This window comes from Oikopleura dioica, chromosome PAR, assembly GCF_907165135.1.
Source record: "Oikopleura dioica chromosome PAR, OKI2018_I68_1.0, whole genome shotgun sequence".
NCBI classification, from domain to species: Eukaryota; Metazoa; Chordata; class Appendicularia; order Copelata; family Oikopleuridae; genus Oikopleura; species Oikopleura dioica.
The window spans coordinates 8,099,368-8,114,193 of NC_137293.1; the positions used below are offsets into that span (position 1 = coordinate 8,099,368).

A 14,826-nucleotide genomic window follows, 5' to 3' on the forward strand; every position below is an offset into this window, starting at 1 on the left:
CTTCTCAACGCGTGATTGTAAAACCTGCTAGACATAATTGCGAGGAAAATTTATTGAAAAGAAATGAATAAAAGTTTGATCACAGGTTTAACGTAATAGTTCACTACTTTGCTGGTACATAGCACTCGTGATCTTCCGGAAGATTAAATGGCCAGTCGCATTCTTTTGTAACAGGGTTGTAGACGGCGCCTGGCGCACACTGATATTTCTCTCCAATTTCTCCATCAGCCCAGCAGAGGTAGTAAGCATCGCAGTCTTTGTGAGAAGGATAGAAACCATTAGGGCAGATGCTGGAGTCTGGGCAATTTGGATTGGGGACGAGATCTTCCTCTGCACAAGCGATAGGAGAAGCCCCACGATCTTTTCCAGGGGCTACTTCTCCACAGGGAGTTTTGCAACAATCAATCGGGATCGGATCTTGAGCTTGAGCAGCAGCGGGAATAAAGCATTCGTTATCCTGAGGAAGATTGAATGGCCAGTCACATTCGCCTGTTGCAGGATTGAAGACGGCGCCAGGGCTACACCAAAACTAGAATTTAATTGAAAATAAAGGGGATTAGAATTCAATCGTGTACTTTGTCTGCCCAGTTGCCAGAGTCCCAGCAGAGATAGTAGGTATCACAGTCTTTCACCGATGCGTAAAATCCATCGTGGCAATATCCTGTATCGGGATATCCGATGTCTGTTCCTCTGCAAGCATTGTGGCAGTAAGCCAGAGCTTCTGGATCGTGTGGAACCTCGTCGGTCGCAAGGGCAAGTCCGAAAAAGCCGAAAAGTTTCATTTTCTTTCAGTTTGTCTCACAAGGACCAAGAAACTCGTTTTTATACTAAAATTACTGCAGTTTTCTATGGAAAAACATATTTTCAAAAGGTCGACATTGAGTTCATCTTTGAGACGATCAAATAGAAAAATCAGTCGTCTGATTAGAAAAGAACTTGTATCGAAAACAAGTCCATATAATTTTCCATCTACAATATTTGATCATCTTCATTTTCAACGCAACAGACGACCACGCTCACGCAAATTACAGAGCCAACATAACATTCAAAATCAAATGGCGATTTTTATGAAAAGCAATCATATGTTGATTTTTTCTAAATAAAAGAATCGCGAAATCCGCTCACCAAGCACTTTTCAATTCACAAGAAAAAATGAAGATTTTCGCACTTTTCGGTCTTGCTTTCGCTACCGACGAGGTTCCTCATGATCCCGAGGCGCTTGCATTCTGCCACAATGCTTGTCAAGGTAGATTCAAACAACTCAAGCACAAATATAATGAGATAAGGTCGGCCGGACGCATTAGTCGACACCGGCTACTGTCCAGATGGCTTCTACCCCTCTTTCAAGGACTGCGATGCTTACTACCTGTGCTGGGATGCTGGAAACTGGGGCGACAAGGTATTGTTAAGAAAGAGATTAAACTAGTCTAACTTTTAGTTCTGGTGCGCTCCGGGAAATGTCTTCAACCCAATTACAGGCGAATGCGACTGGCCATTTAACCTTCCCGAAGATAGCGAATGCTACATTCCTCTCTAACTTTTCTTTCCGAAATAAAAGTACACGATAATCATTCTATATTTCACATGGCTATCAATTTTAATTCGAGACTTCAGATAAAAATTTCTCAGCAAGTCGATTTGATTTGCGGGTAATTTTGTTTCTCAATCGTTGAGTTGTGAGACAGTCTGAGACCGAGGCGAAGCGGGATAGAATTTCGCCGCTGGTTTTCGGAAGAGGGTCTCCATTTGGTTCCATCAATCTTAAATTCAGATAGAAAGTGCTATCGATCGCAAACTTACTGGTCGTAGCAAGACTCCAGGCAAACTGGATCTTCTTGGCATTCTGCGAAAGCTTTGGTGGCGAAATTCTTGAGTTCCACAAATTTATTCAACAATCGAGGACCTCTTCTTTTCATTGTATTTTTCTCTACTTGTTCGGCGAAAATGCTTTCAGAAATTTTTCCATAAATTTGCTAAAAATAACGCATCATTTCAATAGTTTTGGCAATTCTTACGAATAATTGAAGGCCTGTTTTCTGAGCGATCAAAATATCGAATAAAGATGGCTGTGTGTCAACCCTCTGAGCTTCTGTTTCAAACTCTTGGGCGGCGGAAAACGCAAAAAGTGCAATACTTATTTTCATGCTTGTTATCCCTTTTTTCAGGCAAAAGTGAAGGGAGGCCCCGGTTTACTCCCTTTTATCCTTATTTTTGGCAATGATTCAGCGCGTCGGTTTAAGGTGGCGCTCGGACGGCGCTTACCATGATTGATCACGAGAAATTGAGAAGGCGCTCCAATTACTCTCGTCACACATACAAGTGGTTAGATTCGAGTGGGTACAGCTGATTTGGTCCGTCAGAAAACTAGGCTTTGGAATTTCTTCTTGAGAACTTTTTGGTTCAATTTAGTGTCAAGGTTAAATTTGCTGATCCTTACTACTATAATAAACAAGAATATTCGCCGACGAGTAACAAATTGTGCTGTATGGATTCTAAACAAAGTCAAACAGCCAATGTGCGAAAAATTTGCATTTCGCTGCTTCTTGTAATCTGTGCTGGAATTGTGCTGGAGCGGCGGCGAGAAGTTCAAGAAACAATTACACGAGAAACGATATAAAAATGCGTTTACTGCCTTTATTGGCAGGAGCAGAAGCTTCGCTCAGACATTATGCCAATGTGACAGATGTGGCTGCTGAAGAAGTGACGATCGTAGAAGGCGCTCTACGAGATGGATACTGTGGAAGTAGAAAATTTACACTTTGGTAAATTGAAATTTCGCGACAGTTCTTTTTATTTTCAGTTATCCACCCACTGAAGACAACCCAAACACAAACTGCGTTGACGTCACCATCGACGGGCAACATGTTGATCAGGTTTCAGTGAACGGACAAATCGTTGATCCTGAAAAGTGCATCTTCGTCGTTATCGGACTATGGGCCAGCTGGGCAGAGGCAGATATGATTTGCAAGACGCAAGCTGCGGGAAGTGTTAACGAGGAGGGACATCTTATGTCCATTCATAATGGCCTTCAAAATACGAAAATCAAGCAAAGTAAGAGAAACATCGAAAATTGATTCGACAATTTTCTAGTTATCGACGCTTCTACCAACGAGCATGCACCGTGGTCGCCATACTGGATTGGACTGCGACAACACTCACTCAACTCTGAGTTCGAGTGGTCTAACTTTTCCCCGGTCGATTATGTCAACTGGTACCCAGGAGAACCTAACAACGCCGGCGATGGAGAAGATTGCGGACAGTTTACTGCCTGGGATTCGCACTGGAATGATGACAACTGCAACAAGGGATTTCAGTTTGTCTGTGAGGTGTACAAGGAACAACGACCACTGCCGCCAAATTTGGATCAAAATTGGCCATCTACTGGTTTTTGTAAAGAAGGATGGACCAAATACGCAAAGGTAAGACACTCAATAGAAAATTTAATGAAGACTTTTCTCGAGGGTTGCTACCTAAAAGTAGGCCAAGACACAAAGAACCACGATGGTTATGACGACGAGAAATCTTTCAACGATGCTCGAACCTACTGTAATGGCGTTTGGCCGGGAGCAGATCTTGTTATCCTCCATAATGTCTTCTACAACTTTTTCCTTGCTTCATTTGTGAAAGGCTTCGGTCGCAATGTTTGGCTTGGTGGACAAAGTACTACTCAGGATAGTCAATTTCATTGGATTGATAATTCTAGGTAATGGATTAGGATTTTTTAATTGGTAAAATGCTCAGGTTGACATTTTCGAACTGGGTGGCCGGTAGACCTGTTGGAATTGTCGATGAAGACTCGACAAATTTAGAAGATGAAATGATTATGAGATACAGCGGAAACTTTGGTAAGACAAGGGAAAATTTTCGAAGACAAAATTTTTAGATGCTCCCGCCGGAACATGGTACGATAAAGATGGTCGAGTGCCTCATGGATTCATCTGCGAGCACAAACTTGACAGCGGCGAGAAAGACCACGGTCATGAAATTTGCCCTGATGGTTGGATGTCATTTTCTTATGGCTGCTACAAACTCTCTTTTGAGGCAAAAGGCTACAATCAAGCGAACGATGATTGCAAAGCCCAGTGGCAGGCTTCTTCTGGCGATAAAGTAAGTATCAATTTTTTTCTTCCTTAATTATTTATTCATTAGTCTTGGTTCTCAAATCTTGCTACAATCACAGATCAATTCGAAAACGACTTCGTTACATCTATGCTTTACGGAGAACAGACCAACTTTGACTTGAACTTCAACTCATACGCTGGCGCTTGGATCGGCTACCACGGGAATAAAGATGGCGACAATGTTGTTTCCTTCAATTGGATGGACGAGTACTTTTCCTCTACTTACACTAAGTGGTATTATGGGGAACCAGCAGTAGAATTTGTCTTGCCGGATACGGAACTGTGTATTTATATGCTCGCGAAAAATGACAGAGGTAAAATCGTAACATAAAGGACTCATATTTAACATCTTTGAGGTGGTCAACAAGGCGCTGGAAACTGGCGAGTTGAGGGCCCTTGTGTCTCGCAACGACCCTATGTCTGCAAAGCAGTACCACCAAAGGTTATTCCAGAGCTAGATCAGCGTGGCGAAATGAGACCCTGCAATGAATCTCACGGATGGCTTGACTCTGGAACTCATGTCGAGCCTGGCACAACTTGCATCAAAGCATTCAAACACGAAAAGAGAGTTTCATTCTATGAAGCAGAAACTTATTGTAATCAGCATTACGGAGGTCACCTTGCTTCGATTCATAGTAACGCTGGAAATCAACGACTCCTGGAAATTATTTCTTCTAGTATCGGAAATAAATACTGGACATGGATCGGTAAATCGGTCAAAAGTACATTCATTCACCGTTATTTAGGTTTGAAAGACAACAACGCTGGCGGACACATGTGGACTGATGGATCCGCTGTCGACTTCCTCTACTGGGGTCCTGGGTGGGGACCCAAAGATCCTGACCTTGCTACTTGTGCTGATATTGGCTCAGAAGGACTTTGGAGTGCCGAAGGATGCTCAAGTAGAAATGACTTCGTCTGCCAGGTTCAAAAGCCCTACGAAAAATGCATGTCTGTTCCAATCCAAAGCCGAGTGCCCTGCGGTTACCCAGGTATCACCATGAACGGGTGCATGGATGAATTGAAGTGCTGCTGGGATGGAACGATGGGGAGCAAAGCTTGCTTCACTCCTGGAATCACTTCAGCGCCCTCGCCCAGCGGTGGCGGAATGAGTGTCGCTGGAGCCGTATTTTTGACGATGTTCATGTGGGCCATTCCAATGGGTAAAATTTAACTATCGGAAACACTCGGTTTATTTGTATATTTTAGCCGGAATGGTCTATTTTTACATGTTCAGAGGACCACAAGCAGGTGCCTCCGGAGGAATCGCTAACGTATCTGCTAATTTTTAACTTTGTTCATAAATAAAACAACATTTTGTATTTGATCTTTATTTAAACGTATTCTTCACTACTTTGAACGACTCTAAAATAACTTTTATGAAATGGAATAAAGATTAAAAAACCTTTGACAATACTTCCAAAACTTCCACGAGAAGGCGATCGAGATCTGCGTCGTTCGGTAGAGGGGAAGTTCCGCGGTGGTTTTTGCGGTGTAACTTGTATCCCTGCTGACGCTTCCTCAAAGTCATCAACTTTTACTCCCTATTGAATGATTTTATGAATGAAAAAAAATTATAATTAACTTGGCAATAGGTTAGATCCAAGCCGCTGTCGAATTTTGATGAAAATGCTGAATCCTCGTGGTCGTCTGCGTTTTCCTCAGATGCAACTTGATTTCCTCTATTTGTTAAAGCTTGTAGCAGAAATGAAGTTTTGACTATATCTCAAAAAATATATTTTGAACTCATTTCTTATTCAACGTGTTTTGAATACTCGCAAGCTCGTTTCTAAGAAGCTCGAGCTGATCCGAAAGATCGTCAATTGCCTGCCTGTGTTCAAGATTCTTGAGCTCTAAGTCAAGTCGCACTCGTCTGGAAATAAGCAATGACTTTGCCAATAAGCAAAAGCGTGCTGAATACCTTTCAGTTTCATCCTGACGCTTTAAAACTTTACGGCAAAGCTTTTCAAAACTCATTTCCTCTTTTTGAATTACTCTGAGTGAGTAAAAAGTCATTGAAATTTGATGATATAATTTCAGAATAATTTCATTTACGAAAAGAAATGAACGAGATTGATGTCGAAATCAATTAATTTCAATACGGAATAATCAAGCCGTATCGTTGATAAGTATTCTTCCTTGATTTCAATTTTACCAATTCATCTATGGGTGTTAAAGCTAATAAAAAAAATAATAAAAAATAATAAACAAACATAAAATTCAATCAATAATTTTCAGATGGCATCGAAAAATCTGTTCAAAATTGATCAATTTATGTTTTCTAAGAATTAAAAAATGTTGTTCAGCAAGCTGTTGAGATTTCAATAAAAAGGCAGTGTGTTATTATTGAAGAATCTACTTCAGTTGTTCAAATTGAAGTGTAAGTCATAAGAATTTCTTGATCTGATAACGGATATTCATCTTTCAGGAATTTTTAATACTAATACTAATTGGATTGATTACATTTTTATGGTGAAATATGCGCTATTTTTATGGTAAGTTATGCGTCATTTTTATGCTTTAATATGCTTTATTCTTACCAATTAATTTTGGTTCATTTCTTTGATATTCAGAAGACGAATCGGATAATATTTTTTTTATAAATTATGACAGATTCTTTAGCGAGGTTTAATCGGACCATAGAGTAAGAAAGGGTAACCTTATCGGTAAATTACGGTATTATACCGATGTTTAAATTTTAGATGTCAAATCAACTACGGCAATAATTCGCTCGGCGACATATTAACGCATTTTTTTTTCTTCAAATTTTAATAATTTCAAAAAAAGAAATTCTGGGGAAAAATAACTTAATTTTTTTAACAAAAATAAATGATTATTTAACAGATTTCTACCGCACGATTTCAAAGCTGATGATGATGACTGTGAATGAGAAAAGCCTCTGAGTTAATCTTCATGCTCAAAGATAAAGAAACTGAAGCGACGTTTGATTAATTTTTAATCAAAATAAAGAACTTGAAAATGGATTGACCTTCTGTCAGGCGTGAATCTTCATCTTTCAACTGCGGCCCATATTTAGCTTTTTAGATGCTCTCTATGGAGCTCTTCTGAGCCGATTGTACGGCTCAGCGGCGATTGTTCCTCCGGCTTGTTCACTCCAGTTGTACATTATCGCCAGCAACAAAACTTATTTCCAACTTATTCGCGTTAAAAGAAGCCATTAGAGTCAGAAACCGCAATTCAAATTGCAATTCAGTCGCATGGGAACGTTTTTTTTATCGCTTTAGAATTATATCAGAGAAGGAAAATTTCATTCCCATTTGATAAGTACTTCCGAGCGAGTGTCTTTTAGACAGGTAACGTTTTCAAATTGAAATCTTTTTGTTATCATTTTTTGAAGAGAAGTTTTCTGCTTACATGGAATCGTCATGTGGTTCTGCATTGTTTTATTTGTTATTGGAACGTTTACTTATCTCATTTATTACTGTCGAAAAGGAACTGGTTTTCAAATGTCTCTGGCTTTAGATTTTGCATATTCTTTTTGCCAACCCAGTTGAAAGAAAAGGAAGACATGTCCGAAATGATGAGAATGGCATAGAGAAAAAATAGGCTGCTCCTATTTTCTGGAGATTTTTTTCTGAGCCTATTTTTCAAGCCGATTTTTAAGGGTGTCAAGGGCCTCCCGGCCCCCTTAAACCTTGACAAAAACCCGGCCCAGGGCCCGGGCTTTCTTTTGACCAAGTCAGGTACCCTTAATTATAACTCTAACACCCTTAAAAATCGGTTTAAAAAATAGGTCCAGAGGAAAATTTCCAGAAAGTAGTAGTTGCCGAAAAAACACTACTGTGATTATTTATCACTGTAGATTTTACAGTGTAAATAGAAAATTTATAAAGAGCAAAAAAAGGTACTTTCTGTTGAACTTTTTTCAGCATAAAATTCTGGAGAACTTACTTGAAACTGTCGCCGGCGGAAATGGTCAGTCAAGTTTCTCACTTCAAAAAGCTACAATCACTTCTCAAAAATTAATCCTACCAGAAAAAATGTCAGACTTACAAAACCGCAGGAGTCATTCGCGTGGATTCGCGAAATCCGCCAGATGTCCGAAATTCCGGAAAGTACACGTAGAAGCATTAGAGACTCTTTGATACCCGTCGAGTGGGCAAAATGACTGGTGCACTTTTGAAGCCGCTTCTAAACGGGCAGTTAAAATTTTGAGGTTCAAATAAATTGGAGTTGGGTAAAGTGGACTCTTATTTTTAGTCTGTTATTAGGCTCCTTTTTTGTATTTTATCTTTATGAGGTTCTTTGACTCATGGTTCAACAGATCTTCGTATCTAAAAAAGCGAATGATATTTGAAAAAAAAATGAATAAATTTATCACATGATAGCTGTTTTCAAATTGATATCAAATTCTTATTTCATCAAGTTTTTACTTTATTAGGAATCTTTTTCTTGAAAAAAAAATCAAAAAATACTTAAACAAGTACAGTTAATTATGGAATTTTTGGACATTTTTGTCCCAAGATTTTCGCAAAAATGTCCAAAAATTTGATACACGCGGCCAAAAAAAATGTCCCATCCAAAATTGCTTAAAAAATTTTTTTTGAGGAAAATCTCCATCATTCTTTGTTTAATCCTTCTTCTAAAGACAAAAAATGTTTTAGGGGTAGGAGATCAACCTTCAATCTTATCTTTCTCAAAGAAAAAGTAAGATTTTTAATAAGAAAAAACGTCATATCTGGCAAAAAAAAACAGAAAATTTAAAAATTAGGCGCAGAAAATGTCCAAAAATTTGATACGGGCACTTTTGAAAAGTGTCCAAAGAAAACCCCTTAAAATAGCAAAAATGTCCAAAAATTTGATGTCCAAAAATTCCGTAAAAAACTGTAATTTGTTTTCTTGCTCTCTTCGCATAAAACAAGAGAACCCGAAAAATATTACGAGCAAGATTTAACGGTTAGAAAAGTACTGATTTAGCAAAATATTCGGACACTCTCGCGCGCCCCCTGAAATACTTCGAGTACCGCGCGAGTATAAAAAGAGCTCGTTTCGCTAGCTCGGCATCGAGTTATCCAAAGCGATATAAAAGCCCAAAACACAAGATGAAAATTTTTGCCCTTCTCAGCGCTGCAGTATTTGGCCAGACAACTGATCCACCAACTTCTGCCCCACCAGCCACGATTACTCTAGGAACAACAGTTACCGCTCCAGAGGCTTTTGCGTAAGTGACCGTTTCCTATGCGCTTATTAATCGGTGATTTAGTTGCTTGACTTGCAATGCTAACAACGTTGCCGACTGCATCGCCAATGGAACGATGGTTGAATGCCAAGACAGCCAGACGTCCTGCGCTGTCACCATGCGTAAACGACGAGGAAAAACCTACTTCGTCCAGGCTGGCTGCAAAGCCCTCGACGCCTGCCTCGTCAACAAGAGTCAGAACAACAGAGGTCCCTGGAAGCTACAGGAGTGCAAGCCATACAACAACAAAAAGATCGAAAATTCTGTCTGCCGCCAATGCTGCGACGGAGCTCCCGAGTGCGTCCAGAACACCTTCTTCAACGCAGATGGAACCGACGGAATCCAAAAACGGGCCACATGGATAAACGACTACGTCAGCCAGGACGATTAAGCCCCTTTTTCGTGTATAATTATTTTTCGACCGAAAAGTCTTCTTCAGACTTTGAACTCAAAAAACCTTTTCGACAACATTTTCCAAAGGCGCAATGCCAATTGGAAAGAAACTTCCGTGAAATCAAACTTTATAACCATTTATAACTGATCAATAAAATATCTTTAAAATATGCGGCTTTCCTTTTAATAAAACTCTGCTGAGAAAAGTGACGTGGCTGAGAAATTGATAAGTAAGAAAGAAGCGGTAGGGCGCTCGTCCGGATTTGAGAAAGCCAAAAAAGTAGATTCTTAGAGAGCAGTTGCTGGAAAAATGTCTTTGAAAATAATTAAAGAATCAACAAAAAAGACGTGTAGCAGAGCAAAGAGTATATTCAGGTTTGACCAAGGCCGTATGCATCGATTTGATAAGTTTGTTACAGCAAACAAGTAGAAGAAGAGCCGATCGGGACGGAGATTGATTTAGAGCTACTGGAATACGTTGAAAAGGTCTGCTGATTTATAAAAATTTTCATGGCAAAAATTAAGGGATACACTTTGATCAATGAAATTCGTGCTGAGATTTCAAGTCAACAAAAAATTCTTCAAAAAAGACGCGCTTCATTTTTCTTCCGAAAAGGAAAACGAAAACATGACTTTTCAAAAATCTCGCAGCTTCGTATGTTTCACAAAGAAATGGTAACACTTTTATATTGATAGAAATCTCACTTCTTTTAGAAAGAGAAGGGAAAGACATTGACAGGCATCGAGGCGAGAATATTAGAAATGCACTGCGAGGCTCAAGGGATTCTTCTTCAGACGCTTATCCACGTAAGTTTCGTTGATAACTTGTCGTTCTCACGAACTGATGTCTAGGATTACTTTGAGATCGTTGGGAAAATTGATGACACTAAGAGTCGTCTCAAAAACAAGGTATCTTCGTAAATTATTAAGTTTACAATTGGGATTACTACTCAGATGACTGAAATCGGCTTTGAAAATGCTTCGTACGTAGATGGGCCCCCTAGTCCAAGAATCGTCCGTTTTGTGGCTCCAGATTGTGCTGAAGAACTGGAGGAGCAAAATGAAACGATAAAAGCAATAGAAGACATAGAAGACAAAATCGACGAGGTTAATTTTCTTCACAACGTCATAAATCTCACCGTTCATGGTAAAACTAAATCATGTTTTACCGAGAATATCTGCTTTTACTAGGGCAGGGTGAAACTCTTGACAGAATCGAGCAATATGCTGAAGAAGGAGCATCGCAGCTGGAAAAGGGAGTGAAGAAAACCGCTAAAGCAGCGAGGCAGAAAAAATACTGCAGGATTCTGAAAATTGCTCTCTTCATTGTCTTGGCACCACTTTTGGTTATTGTCGGTTTGACAGTGATAACCTGGTTTTGAGTTTCCATCGCTGATTCACATCGTGTAAATATAAACTTATGATTCACAGGATCAATATAAAAAAAGATCATAGAATAAATTTCTCAAAAATGTACTCGATCTTCTTCAAGCGTTCCTAAATGAACTTTCAGGTGACGAAATAAAGTAAAATTCACTTGCGTCAAGAGAAATTTAATTGCAAACAGCAAATTCATTTTGAACCGCTGAATGCATAAAAGCGAATTTCCCAGCCAACATGATCAATTTAAATTTCACATTGTTTTCTAAAAATGAAGCTTTTATCGACTTTTCTGGCGTCGGCCTTTTCTCAAACATGTCCGAAACTGGCCGATAATCCGAATTTTCAGGTTTATCCTTCGGAAGAGAGAGTTTTTAAAGAGAAGCTTTAGAATATTGCTCACGCTACTGGACACAATGGGTGTGCACAATCAACAATTATCGGGCACAACCAGGAATGTAACGTCAAATGCGCAAGTGGTTACGAATTGAACAGTCAGGACTGGGCCCTACCCGCCAAATGCAAGGTTCTTGACGGCGTGGATCCCTACTGGACCTTTTCGGGGAAGTATGGAAGTGGCGAGTCAAACAAAGTCGCTGAATTCGGTTGCTGCCTCAAGCATTCTTTGAAAGTCGGACACACGCTCAAGGCTTGGAATTTAAATAGAAACTTTGGCACACCCTATGCCGAGGCAGATGCTAACTTTGCTTTGTTCAACATGTTCGTAAAGAACAACTCCAAATGGTCCACTGCAGGTAATCTTCAAGTTTTTCCTACTCTAAATCATTTATAAGCGACAAATGGGTACTCTTTCTTACTCGTATTCCCAAACATTTTGCCGGCTGATGTCACCGTAAAGACTTTTGCTCGGCTAGAAGTCACTGACGTCTACAGAGATCCTCGAAGCGCGAAAACCCTCGTCAGGTTGAACTCTAAGCCTGGATTTGAGTCCTTTCCACTTGATTCGAAAATTGCACTTATGTTCGCGCTTGAATCGGCTCCTGGAGGAACGAATATCAAAGACTACGCAGATAATAATGCTATCTCAGTGAAGTTTTACCATGAACGGCACCCGTGCTTTTGCGCAGGCAATACTGACTTGTGCAGTTATCTCGTGCCACCACCGACAAAATGTTAGCGATCATTTTTATCTTCCTTTTATAACTATTTTTATAGTCGCAAGTTTCAACATTCAGGTCTTCGGAACGACAAAATACGGCAAGACAGAAGTGAAGGATCAAATCGTTCAGATATTGAACAGATACGACATTGCTACAACTCAGGTTAAATTGTTTGAACATTGACATTTAAACTTTTCAGGAAATCCGCGATAGTAGTGAGACCGCGTTCCCCAGCCTTGTCGGAGACATCAACGCTGTGAACGACATCTATGACTGGTGGACTGGGGCTCGCCAAGGAACCACAAGCAGCAAAGAACAAGTCGGCTTTATCTGGGATCGAAACGATTTCTCCAAGGTCGATGGTTACGATTTCGACGACTCTTCAACCCTCTGGTTCGAGCGACCACCAACTGTGCTTGTTCTCGAGCGAGTAAGCGTTAATTATGAGCAATTTCAAACTCAAAAACTGGGAATCATTTCCGGCCATCTGAAGCCGGTCACTGGAGTCAGTGACATGGTTACTGAAGACGAAATCAACCACTTGCAAGATGTCTACAACGATCTCCTTGTTAAACACCCAGACATCAACGACGTTTTAATTGTTGGTGACTTCAACGCTGACTGCAACTATGTTGCGAATCCCGAAAGTCTCACTCTCTACACAGAACCTTCCAATGACTGGCTCATCCCCTTTGAAGCTGACACTACAGTATCCCCCACCGACTGCGCGTACGATCACATCGTCCTTTATGGAAACATCCGAAACAATGTCGTCAGCTCCGGCGTTTTCGACTACCAGACATACTACGACACCGACCAGATTTTCTATAACGGAGACCCAATTACCGACCTAATCTCCGATCACTTCCCTGTAGAGTTTGAGTTTTTCTAAGTACCGACTGCAGAAAATAAACGACATAGATTTCTTCCACTCCGTTTTCTACAGTTCTTCCTAACCGTTCACCATTTTTCTAAGCTAACGTCCTGCAAGAAATGACACAAAAAGAGTTTTACAGAGATAGGTTTTTATTGCTTTTTTTTGCAATAATATCATCTTCTTTTTTCCTTTTGGCTTGAGATGCCGGTGGAAACTTGGATAATTCGGCAGGCTCGATGAATCTCCATCTTGGAGTTCATAACAGAGAGTGCTTCTATGAAACCCTCTCTGAAGCACACTCTTTCGCGAATTCTTAATTATTTATAAATTTATAATTCACAGTCCGAAAAACACTTACCTGTAAAGTATCTGGGCCGGACCTTCAAAAATCCGAAGACTGACTCACTTCGCTCGCCGGAGCCCTGACATCAACAACAAATCTAGAGATTTTTCAAGGCATCTAGAGAAACAGCTTCTTCATTCATCAACACCCCTGAGGGCTAGAAGGGGAAAGCAACATCTACAGAGCTCTAGAAAATAATCGTAAACAACCTTTGTCAATTCAGATTCCTTTGTATACGACCCTGAGGGTCAGGGTCTGAGCTTATATTCTTTCAAAGAGCATAAGTTCATAAATTGTGAGCAGGATTACTCGTAAAACCGCAAAATAAAGACTTTCGAGCAGAGGCGTTGCTTTTCAGTAGAGTTAATTTTCCATCAACGGATGTTGTTAATTTTGCTTTTTCACGCTGTTTTTGCCCAAAACGGAGATGGGCCAATTTCAGATATAATAAATGGAAATGGAACGGTTAGGTACGATACAACAACAGTCGGAAACTCTAGCAATTATCAAGACGAAAGTAGAAGGCAAAAATTGAAAGAGGATGAGGTGCAAGTCCGGGCTATTTTCGGCATAATAGTTGGCAACGATGATTTAATCAATGCATGTTACGAAGCTGCCAGAGCGTATCAAATCGTCGATGGCGATTTTCAAACAACCGTTTCCACAAATTTGACCAATATTTTCACGAATGGGCAAGTAGCAATAAGCGGGAACACGCCTTTGGCTGGTTATTTTAATCAAACTTTTACATCGGCGCTGGAACCCATCAACCCAGAAATATTAGAGTTTGGAGGAGAAGGATTTGATGATGATTTTCTCGATCGCACCGATTATGTGTTTTCCGATGATTTCATTTACTGCAACATTTTAAACCGCCAAGTTGAGCAGTACGAAAACTCGGTAAGTCGTCCGAAAATATCTTGATTGACTTTCAATGTCTAGGAGCTTCTTACAGTTACTTTCGCCTTTCGCTCAAAAATAGAAATTGACGAAGAAGAGTTTTCTGCTACTCTTGAATTCGCCCTCACAAAACGAAACCTGCAACTGCTCAAGATCATCCCTTACACTCCCGAAACAATGGTATATTTCATCGTCCAAATCTGTACTGTCGCCATTGTCGGAGCTGGAGGATTGGGTCTTTTGATTGGAAACATCATTGCTGGTGGCTGTTCAACCGTTTTCCACTCACTCATGATGGGAGTATTGCAAGTAGTAGACATTTACCCTGATGTCTACACATGGTACGAGTACAACACTGATGATAAAATTGCCGTGTCCGTTAATTCCTACGTGTCAGTCTTCTTGATCGGTAGGAAGCTCTAGGATGACCTGAAAACTAAACTTTTGTCAAAGTATTCAGCGCGATGAAAGTCGTCAATTTTATGGTTACG

General features: G+C 40.2%; 8 protein-coding genes across 9 annotated transcripts in view; 5 read left to right on the forward strand and 3 right to left on the reverse strand.

Annotated features, from left to right (window-relative positions):
- Positions 1–14,826, reverse strand: part of LOC145705846 (pre-mRNA-processing-splicing factor 8-like) — a 64,587-nt gene that overhangs the window by 46,685 nt on the left and 3,076 nt on the right.
- LOC145703132 (peritrophin-1-like) lies at positions 35–806 on the reverse strand. Its single transcript, XM_081780447.1, has 2 exons — positions 576–806; positions 35–529 (listed from the first exon to the last, which is right to left on the reverse strand). Exons 1-2 carry the CDS (start codon positions 780–782, stop codon positions 104–106), a joined length of 633 nt encoding a protein of 210 aa, XP_081636573.1. The 5' UTR covers positions 783–806; the 3' UTR covers positions 35–103.
- On the forward strand, positions 1,124–1,537 carry LOC145701626 (uncharacterized). Its single transcript, XM_081778837.1, has 3 exons — positions 1,124–1,246; positions 1,287–1,399; positions 1,439–1,537. Exons 1-3 carry the CDS (start codon positions 1,153–1,155, stop codon positions 1,535–1,537), a joined length of 306 nt encoding a protein of 101 aa, XP_081634963.1. The 5' UTR covers positions 1,124–1,152.
- LOC145704834 (uncharacterized) lies at positions 1,570–2,156 on the reverse strand. Its single transcript, XM_081782301.1, has 3 exons — positions 2,016–2,156; positions 1,801–1,973; positions 1,570–1,760 (listed from the first exon to the last, which is right to left on the reverse strand). Exons 1-3 carry the CDS (start codon positions 2,142–2,144, stop codon positions 1,598–1,600), a joined length of 465 nt encoding a protein of 154 aa, XP_081638427.1. The 5' UTR covers positions 2,145–2,156; the 3' UTR covers positions 1,570–1,597.
- On the forward strand, positions 2,591–5,454 carry LOC145702315 (macrophage mannose receptor 1-like). Its single transcript, XM_081779533.1, has 10 exons — positions 2,591–2,762; positions 2,801–3,051; positions 3,091–3,419; positions 3,462–3,703; positions 3,742–3,845; positions 3,884–4,107; positions 4,150–4,435; positions 4,478–4,828; positions 4,868–5,284; positions 5,331–5,454. The coding sequence occupies exons 1-10, from the start codon at positions 2,620–2,622 to the stop codon at positions 5,411–5,413; spliced, it is 2,430 nt and encodes an 809-aa protein (XP_081635659.1). The 5' UTR covers positions 2,591–2,619; the 3' UTR covers positions 5,414–5,454.
- LOC145704156 (uncharacterized) lies at positions 9,164–9,882 on the forward strand. Its single transcript, XM_081781594.1, has 2 exons — positions 9,164–9,303; positions 9,346–9,882. Exons 1-2 carry the CDS (start codon positions 9,185–9,187, stop codon positions 9,710–9,712), a joined length of 486 nt encoding a protein of 161 aa, XP_081637720.1. The 5' UTR covers positions 9,164–9,184; the 3' UTR covers positions 9,713–9,882.
- LOC145702295 (uncharacterized) lies at positions 9,995–11,200 on the forward strand. Its single transcript, XM_081779513.1, has 7 exons — positions 9,995–10,089; positions 10,134–10,200; positions 10,240–10,389; positions 10,429–10,521; positions 10,567–10,623; positions 10,669–10,861; positions 10,906–11,200. Exons 1-7 carry the CDS (start codon positions 10,025–10,027, stop codon positions 11,094–11,096), a joined length of 816 nt encoding a protein of 271 aa, XP_081635639.1. The 5' UTR covers positions 9,995–10,024; the 3' UTR covers positions 11,097–11,200.
- On the forward strand, positions 11,177–13,140 carry LOC145702294 (uncharacterized). Of its 2 annotated transcripts, none has more exons than XM_081779512.1 (5): positions 11,177–11,227; positions 11,486–11,849; positions 11,889–12,227; positions 12,271–12,377; positions 12,415–13,140. In XM_081779512.1, exons 1-5 carry the CDS (start codon positions 11,216–11,218, stop codon positions 13,105–13,107), a joined length of 1,515 nt encoding a protein of 504 aa, XP_081635638.1. In that variant the 5' UTR covers positions 11,177–11,215; the 3' UTR covers positions 13,108–13,140. The 2 variants fall into 2 exon arrangements, with proteins under 2 accessions (XP_081635638.1, XP_081635637.1); XM_081779511.1 differs by lacking the exon at positions 11,177–11,227 and adding an exon at positions 11,334–11,443.